We start from the raw sequence: 13,449 nt of genomic DNA, 5'->3' as shown, positions 1-13,449 counted from the left end.
TTCAGTTTGGTATCTGTTACCAGGACAACCAGCAGAGGTCTGTTAGTCGACAGGATGATAGACTGGTATCTGTTACTAGGACAACCAGCAGAGTTCTGTTAGTTGACAGGAAGATAGACTGGTATCTGTTACCAGGACAACCAGCAGAGTTCTGTTAGTTGACATGAAGATAGACTGGTATCTGTTACCAGGACAACCAGCAGAGTTCTGTTAGTTGACAGGAAGATAGACTGGTATCTGTTACCAGGATAACCAGCAGAGTTCTGTTAGTTGACATGAAGATAGACTGGTATCTGTTACCAGGACAACCAGCAGAGTTCTGTTAGTTGACAGGAAGATAGACTGGTGGATATGGATGTTATGAATATCATAACACTGAAAAAGGATTCTGCCAATGAAAAGAGAGAAACCAATAGACCATATAAAACCTTGATGAAAGTTCGTTTTGGAGAGAAAGTTTCAATGATCCGTTGTAAGGTGCTTGTTTTACAAAGACTTTATCTTAAAACATTATGGATGTTACATTGCCTGTCCCAGTCAACCCCCCTATCTTTACAAGACTGTAGAACAGGCAAACTTAACTCCAGACACTGTTAATTAATTAACTAATATTGGAGGAAAGCTGTGATCAGGCTGCCCACTCAAGAGAATGCTTCGAACTGTAACCAGTGCCGTCAACCTTGTTCAGGTTATCAATCAACCTACCAGGGTAGTTACAAACAGTACAGAAATGAAATCATCAACATATTTTGATCATATCTTTACTAATGCCTCAGAAATTTGTTTGAAAGCAGTATCCAGATTCTTTGGATGTAGTGATCACAATATAGTAGCCATATCTAGGAAAACCAAAGTTCCAAAAGGCTTGGCCTAATGTGCTATTTAAGAGGTCATACAAATGTTTGTAGTGATTCCTATGTTGTTGATGTTGTTAGGTTCTTATTTTTCAGAGTAAATAACTCACGGACACTAGAGAAGCTTTAACCAAGTTTAATTATTCCCAAAGGTTCTGTACATCTGTAATTCAGACAACCCAACATTTGTTCCATCCAGATATACAGTGGGGCAAAAATGTATTTAGTCAGCCACCAATTGTGCAAGTTCTCCCACTTAAAAAGATGAGAGAGGTCTGTAATTTTCATCATAGGTACACTTCAACTATGACAGACAAAATGAGAAAAAAAATCCAGAAAATCACATTGTAGGATTTTTAATGAATTTATTTGCAAATTATGGTGGAAAATAAGTATTTGGTCAATAACAAAAGTTTATCTCAATACTTTGTTATATACCCTTTGTTGGCAATGACAGAGGTCAAACGTTTTCTGTAAGTCTTCACAAGGTTCATTGGTGGCTGACTAAATACTTTTTTGCCCCACGTTATATCTCACGTAAGACATTCCTCCTCCTCTCCAACCCTTACATCTTATGGTTCCACAGGAAGAGAGTAAAGAGGGTAACAGGATACCAAACCTTTGTCTCCCTGATGAGAATCTGTCCTGACCTCAACCCCTCCTTCATCTAATCCACAGATGTCCATCTGTCTCCCCTGTTTCACACTTGCTTTCCTCTCGTCCACCCAACACATAGATAATGTGTTACTGGTGTAGAGAGCAGTAGGATTGGTTAACACTGCTCTACACTCTCCTAGATAATGTGTTACTGGTGTAGAGAGGAGTAGGATTGGTTAACACTGCTCTACACTCTCCTAGATAATGTGTTACTGGTGTAGAGAGGAGTAGGATTGGTTAACACTGCTCTACACTCTCCTAGATAATGTGTTACTGGTGTAGAGAGGAGTAGGATTGGTTAACACTGCTCTACACTATCCTTGATAATGTGTTACTGGTGTAGAGAGGAGTAGGATTGGTTAACACTGCTCTACACTCTCCTAGATAATGTGTTACTGGTGTAGAGAGGAGTAGGATTGGTTAACACTGCTCTACACTCTCCTAGATAATGTGTTACTGTTGGTGGTAGTGGAGGACCAGGATTGGTTAACACTGCTCTACACTATCCTAGATAATGTGTTACTGTTGGTGGTAGTGGAGGACCAGGATTGGTTAACACTGCTCTACACTATCCTAGATTATGTGTTACTGTTGGTGGTAGTGGAGGACCAGGATTGGTTAACACTGCTCTACACTCTCCTAGATAATGTGTTACTGGTGTAGAGAGGAGTAGAATTGGTTAACACTGCTCTACACTCTCCTAGATAATGTGTTACTGGTGTAGAGAGGAGTAGGATTGGTTAACACTGCTCTACACTCTCCTAGATAATGTGTTACTGTTGTAGAGAGGAGTAGGAAGGATGCAGTCTCAGGTTTGGAACGACTGAATTTTTTTCAGCACCAACAGATCAAAACCCAAACGTTGTTGTGCTCAAATTAGATCTTCATAAACAAAAAGGCACAGGGTGAACTATATAAAGTACTCAGGAAATAGTAGGAGAGATTCCTCTCAGGAAAACCAGTAACATTTACAAATGACCGACAAAAAGACAAAATGTCAGAGGGAGTGTATATATACAGTGATAGAGGGGCGATTGGAACCAGGTGCGTGTAATGATGACGAGACAAGTCCGGGGGTTGATGAGTGAAGGGCGTTTGACAGCAGTAGGTTCGGCAGCAGCTAGAAGGCCGGGGGTTGATGAGTGAAGGGCGTTTGACAGCAGTAGGTTCGGCAGCAGCTAGAAGGCCGGGGGTTGATGAGTGAAGGGCGTTTGACAGCGGTAGGTTCGGCAGCAGCTAGAAGGCCGGGGGTTGATGAGTGAAGGGCGTTTGACAGCAGTAGGTTCGGCAGCAGCTAGAAGGCCGGGGGTTGATGAGTGAAGGGCGTTTGACAGCAGTAGGTTCGGCAGCAGCTAGAAGGCCGGCAACGCTGAACGCCTGAGCTGGACAGGAGGGGGAGCCAAAGCGAAGTCTGGTGTGACATAATGAGAGAAAATCAATAGAATATTTAATATATTTTCTCAAATTCCGTTTTCTCCGTTTAGTAATTTTCCAGGTTTCTGATATTGTCTCTGTTTTTCAGTTTTTCGCTCTCAAAATCACATTGTTAATAGAAAAACAACAAAAGGAGACCACTTTTGTCATCTGAGAAAAATCTAAGACAGTTTCATTTTTGGGTTTAGATACCCTTTAATTCAAGTGGCACCAGCAAGAGTCTTGCTTGGTTAGTGGTGTCTCTGTAGCACACATGTGATTGCAAAGTTTGCTGAACAAATCACAACTGGATTGATGCAAATAATCATGATATCATTCTGCCAGGTAGGCATAGACTACTTTGTAGTTGACATTTAATTGAAAAGGTTTGTGGGAAAACTTGACTTAAATGTAAATGTAAATGTAAAACTTTTCCATCAACCAGAAGATGGTTGTCATTAGCATCATCGCTAACAGCTACACATAGTGGTAGACAAATGCACTCAGACAGGGGCATTTCCTGGCTGTTTCCTCTTCAGAAAGTTGAAGGAAAATACAAATCACTTAGGTGAATTTAAAAACGACTTGCAGGCAGTGGGTTAAAAATAACTATGACAAAAAATGAATACAAATTATACCACCACCCAAAAGGGCACTTTAGAGACAGGAAGGGCAAAGGGGCATGTGCTCTACACAGGTAGAGTCCTATCTGTCCATGTTGCCTTTTGCAAAGTGGGCACTGCTTTATGTGCTAACACTCACCTAAATATCCCATATGCCACTGGGTGGGAGAAGTTTTCATTGTTTTTGGGCAGAATTATGTGAGGTGTTGTTAGCGATGAGCCTTGGTCAATTTGACGAGGATGGCATATTCCAAGCTAATGTCGCCCTCTTCAATCTGTCACCTAATCCTCTTCAATCTGTCACCTAATGGGCAGGTCAGCCCTGGAGGAACGTTTTGGCTCTAAGAAGTAAGATAACATAACATCTGGTTGTTTTTAAATTACTTTTTTTGACATTGCTTTATTTTTGTTCCAATCTGTGTTACCCACTCCAGTCAGCAGATGGCAATGTGAGTTTTTCAGGTAATGCTTCTTGCGTGACGTATAATTTAATGGACGGGGCGGGAGGCTTCTTCAACAGCGACAAAAGGCCTCTGATTCAACCAACGCGGTGGTTTGCTAGCGAACATAAAACAGGAGCATTTAAGCTCTTTAGACTAATCCTGTGTATATTATATTATATGGTGTTTAGAACACAATTCTGTTTACGTATCTAATAGTTCATTTTAACGTAATTTGCTTCTTAAATTAGGGAATGTGTTAACTTCATACTGCACTAGGCTAATCGCCCAGAGCATGAGCTCACTAAACTAGACGGAGAAAATAAGTTCTGGTGAAAGGAGAGGAAGAAGCTTCAGAATGAAAAAGGAGGAAGATGCCGTAACATTGAAGGAGGAGAATGTAGTGAAAGAAGAGGAAGAACCTTTTGGAGTAAAAGAGGAAGAGGAGGCTATCTCAATAAAAGAGGAGGAAGACGTTTTGGAAGTGAAAAGGGAGGAGGAGGAGTCAGAATATCCGATTACCATCAGTGAGTACTGTCTTTAAAAACAGGGGCACAAACAGCAGTTGTTGAACTGTGGGGTTTTAAAGGGGGATTCTACTGAAGTTCTACACATGAATATGTTGTTCTGTACTGTATAAATTTCAATCTGCCATTGGTACATCTTTTTTTTAATTAGATTTATTTCATTCTCCATGTGGTCTATATTAAAGCGCACTTCATCTTGTATAACAGGATTTTACAATCCAATTCTGGTGCATAATTTCTACATAAAATATCAAAGGAATGCAAAAGGCACCCATTTCGTGGTACAACCTTTTACATTTGCATCACAAACCGTATTTTTTAAAAAAGCATAATGAAAGTGGCCAATTTAGGCCCTTTTTAGACATATCAATGTCTCTGGTAAGACCCTATGATTGCAATAGAAGATCATAAGTTGACTGTCTGTTTGATGTTGTCATTCACACAGGAGAGAGATGTGACTATCATGGATTCTCTGGGGAGCCTCAACAACATCCTGATGCTGACGAGTCAGAGAAGAGTCTCTCCAGAACAGAACACCAGATGGTACAGCTTGGTCTGGTCTAGCATACAGCTTGCTCTATCGGGGGCTGGGTTTCTGTAAAGCACTTTATGACAACAGTGACATCAGCATCCATAATGATATGTGTCTGTGTCCCCTCTTTATGGTTACCAGGACAACGCTAGCCCTTCCTCCCTCCCGGAGTCCCCGTGTCGTGCCTCTCCCGGTAGCGCCTTACTGCTGGGTATGAAGAGGTTGTCTGTGCTGCTGGTGGACTGCAGGAAAACAACGGGGCTGAGTGGAACTGTGAGAGGAGGAGAAGAGAAGAAAGGATCAGATTTGACACATCAAAGTAAGTGCTGTAATTTAGTTTGGACAAATACAATAGATCTGCCCACTGGTATCTGTTACCAGGACAACCAGCAGAGTTCTGTTAGTTGACAGGAAGATAGACTAGTATCTGTTCCCAGGACAACCAGCAGAGTTCTGTTAGTTGACAGGAAGATAGACTGGTGGATATGGATGTTATGAATATCATAACACTGAAAAAGGATTCTGCCAATGAAAAGAGAGAAACCAATAGACCATATAAAACCTTGATGAAAGTTAGTTTTGGAGAGAAAGTTTCAATGATCTGTTGTAAGGTTTTACAAAAACTTTTCCTTAACATTATGGATGTTACATTGCCTGTCCCAGTCAACTCCCCTATCTTTACAAGACTGTAGAACAGGCAAACTAAACTCAAGACACTGTTAACTTCTTATGGCTGCATCACGCTACCGGGATCGATATGACAACAGCCAGTGAAAGTGCAGGGCGCCAAATTCAAAAACAACAGAAATCTCATAATTAAAATTAATCTTGTTGTTAATCCCACGAAAGTGTCCGATTTCAAATATGCTTTTCAGCGAAAGCACTACAAATTATTATGTTTAAGTCACACCAAACCACAATAAGCACAGCCATTTTTCCAGCGAAAGATAGCTTTCACAAATAGCAGAAATATAGATAAATGAATCACTAACCTTTGATTATCTTCATCAGATGATTCTCATAGGACTTCATGTTACACAATACATGCATGTTTTGTTTGATAAAGTTCATATTTATAACAAAAAATCTGAGTTTACATTGGCGCGTTACATTCACTAGTTCCAAAAACATCAAGTGATTTTGCATAGCCACATTGTTTCAACAGAAATACTCATCATTAATGTAGATGATAATACAAGTTATACACATGGAATTATAGATATACCTCTCCTTAATGCAAACGCTGTGTAAGATTTCAAAAAAACTTTGCGGAAAAAGCAAATCATGCAATAATCTTAGACGGAGCTCAGAACAATAGCCAAATTAGCCGCCATGTTGGGGTCAACAGAAACCAGAAAATACATGATAAATGTTTCCTTTCCTTTGATGAACTTCATCAGAATGCAGTCCTAGGAATCCCAGGTCCACAATAAATGCTTGATTTGTTCAATAATGTCTGTTATTTATGTCCAATTAGCTACTTTGGTTAGTGCCTTTGGTAAACAATTCCAAAGTCACAAAGCGCCTCCACTATAACGTGACGAAATTTCTAAAGGTTCCGTAACAGTCAGTAGAAACATGTCAAACGATGTACTGAATCAATCTTTAGAATGTTGTTAACATACATCTTGAATAACGTTCCAACTGGAGAATTAGATTGACTTCAGATGAGCGGTGGAACGGAGGTCCTCCTCATGTGAACGCGCATGTGAAAGCATGGTCAGCTCGTGGCAGTGATTACTCATTCCTGTCTCCTTCGGCCCCCCTTCACATTAGAGTCATCAGACAAAGTTCTATTGACTGTTGACATCTAGTGGAAGCCGTAGGAAGTGAAAACTCACCAATATCTCGCTGTAATTTCAATGAGAGCTTGGTTGAAAATCTGCCCCCTCAGAAAAAATTCAAACAAGGAAGTGGAACTACTCAGGTTTTTGCCTGTCATATGAGTTCTGTTATACTCACAGACATAATTCAAACGGTTTTAGAAACTTCAGAGTGTTTTCTATCCAATATGAATAATAATATGCATAATTAGCAACTGGGAATGAGGAGCAGGCAGTTTACTATGGGCACCTCTGTGCACCTTTCATCCAAGCTACTCAATACTGCCCCTGCAGCCATAAGAAGTTAATTAATTAACTAATATTGGAGGAAAGCTGTGATCAGGCTGCCCACTCAAGAGAAAGCTTCAAACTGTAACCAGTGCCGTCAACCTGGTTCAGGTTATCAATCAACCTACCAGGGTAGTTACAAACAGTACAGAAATGAAATCATCAACATATTTTGATCATATCTTTACTAATGCTGCAGAAACGTGTTTTAAAGCAGTGTCCAAATCCATCGGATGTAGTGATCACAATATAGTAGCCATATCTAGGAAAACCACAGTTCCAAAAGGCTTGGCCTACTGTTCTATATAAGAGGTCATACAATTGTTTGTAGTGATTCCTATGGTGTTGATGTTGTTAGGTTCTTATTTTTCAGAGTAAATAACTCACGGACACTAGAGAAGCTTTAACCAAGTTTAATTATTCCCAAAGGTTCTGTACATCTGTAATTCAGACAACCCAACATTTGTTCCATCCAGATATACAGTGCGGCAAAAATTTATTTAGTCAGCCACCAATTGTGCAAGTTCTCCCACTTAAAAAGATGAGAGAGGTCTGTAATTTTCATCATAGGTACACTTCAACTATGACAGACAAAATGAGAAAAAAAATCCAGAAAATCACATTGTAGGATTTTTAATGAATTTATTTGCAAATTATGGTGGAAAATAAGTATTTGGTCAATAACAAAAGTTTATCTCAATACTTTGTTATATACCCTTTGTTGGCAATGACAGAGGTCAAACGTTTTCTGTAAGTCTTCACAAGGTTCATTGGTGGCTGACTAAATACTTTTTTGCCCCACGTTATATCTCACGTAAGACATTCCTCCTTCTCTCCAATCCTTACATCTTATGGTTCCACAGGAAGAGAGTAAAGAGGGTAACAGGATACCACACCTTTGTCTCCCTGATGAGAATCTGTCCTGACCTCAACCCCTCCTTCATCTAATCCACAGATGTCCATCTGTCTCCCCTGTTTCACACTTTGCTCTCCTCTCGTCACCCAACACATTCCGAAGCCATCTGTCTTTCTTCAGAGAACCATTAACTTCTGACATAACACCCAGTCTCTTTCACTTCCTATCACTTCTTTAATGTCTCCATGTTCAAAGTTTAGCCGATTCCAACAATGGAAATAATATCTGTTGGTCCGTGGTGTGTAATGATGAGCCACCAGACGCTGCCCTTGACACATTTATGAAATTGCTTATCCCAGTTACTAATAAGCATGCACCCATTAAGAAAATGACTGTAAAAAACGTTAAATCCACGTGGATTGATGAGGAATTTAAAAATGGTATGATGAAGAGGGAGGCAAAAGAGATGGCAAATAGGTCTGGCTGTATAACTGATTGGCAAACCTATTGCAAATTGAGAAATCATTTGACTAAACTGAATAAAAAGAATAAACTACACAATGAAACAAAGATAAATGACATGAAGAATGATTGTAAAAAGCTTTGGAGCACCTTAAATGACATTTTGGGCAAAAAAATCAACAATGACATGTCACTGGTGTCTGACAACGTGGATGGAAAATGATTGAGGATAATAGCGGCCGATATTTCCACTTCTATTCGCATTATCTTCAATTTAAGCCTACTAGAAAGTGTGTTCCCTCAGGCTTGGAGGGAAGCTAAAGTCATTCCACTACCCAAGAATAGTAAAGCTCCCTTTACTGGCTTAAATAGCCGACCAATCAACCTGTTACCAACCCTTACATTTAAAATAATAAATGGTGTTTGGCCAGATACAATGCTATTTTACAGTAAACAAATTGAGACTTTCAGCTTATAGGGAAGTTCATTCAACAAGCACAGCACTTACAAATGACTGATTGGCTGAGAGAAATTGATGATAAAAATATTGTTGGGGCTGTTTTGTTAGACTTCAGTGCGGCTTTTGACAGTATCGATCATAGTCTGCTGCTGAAAAAAACGTATGGCTTTACACCCCCTGCTATATTGTGGATAAAGAGGTTTTTTTTTATATGTAAACTTTATTTAACTAGGCAAGTCAGTTAAGAACAAAGTCTTTTTTTCAATGACGGCCTAGGACTGCCTTGTTCAGGGGCAGAACGACAGAGTTTTACCTTGTCAGCTCGGGGATTCGATCCAGCAATGTTTCGGTTACTGGCCTACCGCTCTAACCACTAGGCTACCTGCCGCCCCAGAGCTACCTGTCTAACAGAACACAGTGTTCTTTAATGGAAGCCTGTACAACAAAATCAAGGTAGAATCAGGAATTGCCCAGGGCAGCTGTTTGGCACCTTCTTTTTTCAATCTTTACCAACAACATGCCAATGACATTTGAGTTAAGCCAGTGTATCTATGTATGCGGATGACTCAACACTGTACACTTCAGCTACTACAGCGACTGAAATGACTGCAACACTTAACATAGAGCTGCAGTGAGTTCCAGAATGGGTGGCAAGGAATAAGTTTGTCCTAAATATTTCAGATGACCTTAAGTTACATGGCCTACTATGCTAATTCTGTAGCGGTATTGTTAGAGGGGGGTAAAGATAAAGGTTTTGTCTGGGCGCCAGGCAGGTATTAACTCTAGTTATTAAAGTTAGTTATTACCTATTATAACATTATTATTATTATAAATATGATTAAAACTGAAAGGATGAGAGTAGAATAGATAGAGTAGCGCTTCCAGACACATTCTAAACATGATAGAGTCTTAAAGGAGGACTGTAGCATCTAATTATGAAACATAATGGAGTCTTAAAGGAGGACTGTAGCATGGAGTCTTAAAGGAGGACTGTAGCATCTAATGATGAAACATTATGGAGTCTTAAAGGAGGACTGTAGCATGGAGTCTTAAAGGAGGACTGTAGCATCATGAGGTGGTCACCTGAAATGCATTTCAATTAACATGTGTGCCTTTTTAGAAGTTAAGTTGTGGAATTTCTTTCCTTAAGCTTTAATTTGGTGTATTGCACTTGTGAATGCATGGAAGTTAATTATTTCTAATAAATAAATAAATATTTTGCGCTCTGCAATTTCACCGGATGTTGTCGAAACGTTCCGCTAGCGGAACCCCAAGCTATAACAGGTTTTAATGTGTTTGAGCCAATCAGTTGTGTTGTGACATGGTAGGGGTGGTATACAGAAGATAGCACTATTGGGTAAAATACGAAGTTCATATTATGTCAAGAACAGCTCAAATAAGCAAAGAGAAACAACAGTCCATCATTACTTTAAGGACCACCACAGGAATGGGAGACCCAGAGTTACTTCTGATGCATAAGTTCATTAGAGTTACCAGCCTTAGAAATTGCAGCCCAAATAAATGCTTCACAAAGTTCAAGTGCTTTGTATCTTGTGCTTTGTATTTTCGACGTAAAAACAAGTTTTGGACTTCCACACAAAATTACTTCTTTAGTTATTTTATGTTTAAGGAAGTGTGTAGGTCACATTCTGTATCATACAGCTATGAAAGTTATATATTTAGAACCACCTGCTCGATTGGATTCTAGCGACGTCTGTGTCTTCAGTGTCCTAGAACTGTCTAGTTTTTTGTGTTCTGACTTGTAAAACAGGATGAATAAAATAAGTAATGTAAACATAGCAGTAATTGCCAGGAAGCTCTACATTTATTTTAAAATCACACTATAATTGTTAAAACTGGCCTCAGGTTATTGAGAGATCTGATTTAGGATTTACCCTCGTAGCAAGGTTGTTTTATCATGTGGAGGTTTCATTTGGGTCTCTATTTAAAAATAACACAGTGTCTTTGGCAGGAGAACGACCAGACTCAGAGGAACCAGAGCCAGGGACATCCAAACCAGCAAGACGACACCAGTGCTCCCACTGTAGAAAGAGTTGTAACCGGTTATGGGACCTGAAACAACATGAGAGAATACACACAGGGGAGAAGCCTTACCACTGCTCACAGTGTGGAAAGTGTTTCAAAATGTCACGGGACCTGAAACGACATGAGAGAATACACACGGGAGAGAAGCCTTACCACTGCTCCCAGTGTGGAAAGTGTTTCAAACAGCCAGGGCATCTGAAACAGCACGAGAGAATACACACAGGGGAGAAGCCTTACCACTGCTCCCAGTGTGGAAAGTGTTTCAACCAGTCAGGGGAGCTGAAACAACACGAGAGAATACACACAGGGGAGAAGCCTTACCACTGCTCCCAGTGTGGAAAGTGTTTCAAAATGTCACGGAACCTGAAACGACACGAGAGAATACACACGGGAGAGAAGCCTTACCACTGCTCCCAGTGTGGAAAGTGTTTCAACCAGTCAGGGGAGCTGAAACAACATGAGAGAATACACACATGGGAGAAGCCTTACCACTGCTCCCAGTGTGGAAAGTGTTTCAAAATGTCACGGGACCTGAAACGACATGAGAGAATACACACGGGAGAGAAGCCTTACCACTGCTCCCAATGTGGAAAGTGTTTCAACCGGTCAGGGGAGCTGAAACAACATGAGAGAATACACACAGGGGAGAAGCCTTACCACTGCTCCCAATGTGGAAAGTGTTTCAACTGGTCAGGGGAGCTGAAACGACATGAGAGAATACACACCGGGGAGAAGCCTTACCACTGCTCCCAGTGTGGAAAGTGTTTCAGCCAGTCGGGGGGGCTGAAACAACATGAGAGAATACACACCGGGGAGAAGCCTTACCGCTGCTCCCAGTGTGGAAAGTGTTTCCGCCAGTCAGGGGAGCTGAAACAACATGAGAGAATACACACGGGAGAGAAGCCTTACCACTGCTCCCAGTGTGGGAAGTGTTTCAAACAGGCAGGGCATCTAAAACGGCACGAGAGAATACACACAGGGGAGAAGCCTTACCACTGCTCCCAGTGTGGAAAGTGTTTCAACCAGTCATGGGAGCTGAAAGGACATGAGAGAATACACACAGGGGAGAAGCCTTACCACTCCTCCCAGGGTGCAAAGCTTTTGCCCATTTAGGAAGCCTGAAAGAACACATTAGACTGCACACAGAGCGGAGAATGCTTACAAAAGCCCAGACTTAGGGAAAATATATCACTCATAACAGTCTTTTAAAGGTCATTAGAGAATCCACACAGGAGAGAGAAATTACTTCTCTTAGCGTGTATACTGATATTTCACATCACATTGACTTAATATTCATCAGAGAACATACACAGTGCTCCCATTGTCTTATATTGTTGACTGATAATGTGTTTACTTGTTTTTACCATATGAAATGAAATGGTACAAGGTATACTCAAACATATATTTGTTTGTTTTTATTAGAAAACATGAATTTAATATGGAGTATGTCACTTTGAATATAAAGTAGATCAGATTCCATGTGTTTAAATGGTCCTTTTTAAAACTCTTTGTGTGTGTTTATCTGGGTGTGTCATTCCTCCAGCACTACAGATAATACAGTGATATTTGGATGTGATGCATTTGTTCCATTGTTTACATTTGCATTGTTGGCCCACTGATGATTTAATGAAATTCAAATATTCAGACTGTAACGGAAAATGTTAATTGTATGTGTGTCCACATAACTGATTATGTGACTAACCTTGTGAAACTGTCCTATTATAATCTCCTGTTCTTGGGACCATCATTATGTGTTGCAAACCAGCTGCACCTGCGTCCTTGTATGAATAAAGTCCCTCCCAGGAACAGGAAACTATAAAGATATGTGCTCATCACCCAATGCTTTGGAATTCAGACTGTCTACACTGCGCTGTGTAACTCTGTTATTCTCTCTGAGCTCAGAAATAAAGAATCTTGGTTTGACTTGGACTCCAGCAGATGCTTATTTTATAATATCCACCTCAACTCTCCCACGGATTGCTGTTTATCATTGTCTCAATGAAGAGTTCCTCGTTCAACTTTTCTGGGGGCAATTACAAGCCTCCCACTGGTTGAATAAACGTTGTTTCCACGTACTTTCAACAAAACAAATCCATGTGATGATGATAGATGTAGAAAACTGATTGAATTTGTAAAAAGCCATCAACATCAGTTATTTTTAGTTATTTTTCATCCAACTGGCAACCTAAATCCAATGACAGGTGACATTTTGTGTTGATTTCATGTTGAATTCACTTTAGTTGACGACTCAAAGAAATGTAAATAGAAACTAGATGTTGAACTGACGTCTGTGCCCAGTGGGCTGGTTTGAATACGTGGCAGGTGTTGGATCAATATCCACCTTAGTAGCTAAGTTTCCATGCAATTTGCGACAGATTTTCATGTGAATATTCTAAAATCTGCATAAAACAATATACGCATTTTCCCACCAGAAATGTTTCTATCAAACATCATTGCAGATAAAAGGC

At 40.2% G+C, this 13,449-nt stretch overlaps 1 protein-coding gene across 6 annotated transcripts in view; it reads left to right on the top strand.

Moving 5' to 3' along the window:
* LOC139546596 (zinc finger protein 420-like) overlaps nt 1-12,910 on the top strand; it is a 174,634-nt gene extending 161,724 nt beyond the window's left edge. For 2 of the 6 annotated variants that reach the window (XM_071355153.1, XM_071355162.1), the window contains exons 4-6: nt 4,960-5,057; nt 5,188-5,365; nt 10,908-12,910. In XM_071355153.1, coding sequence (XP_071211254.1) covers nt 4,960-5,057; nt 5,188-5,365; nt 10,908-12,094 — 1,463 coding nt within the window. In that variant the 3' untranslated portion in view covers nt 12,095-12,910. Of the gene's footprint in view, nt 4,515-4,959; nt 5,058-5,187; nt 5,366-10,907 lie in introns of all 6 variants that reach the window. The other 4 variants (XM_071355191.1, XM_071355171.1, XM_071355181.1 and 1 more) reach the window with 3 other exon arrangements.
* The last annotated feature ends 539 nt before the right edge of the window (nt 12,911-13,449 follow it).

The sequence above is a fragment of the Salvelinus alpinus genome, chromosome 2 (assembly GCF_045679555.1).
Source record: "Salvelinus alpinus chromosome 2, SLU_Salpinus.1, whole genome shotgun sequence".
NCBI lineage: Eukaryota > Metazoa > Chordata > Actinopteri > Salmoniformes > Salmonidae > Salvelinus > Salvelinus alpinus.
Note: the sequence above shows the minus strand (reverse complement) of the source record. Positions and strands in the feature narration are given on the sequence as shown.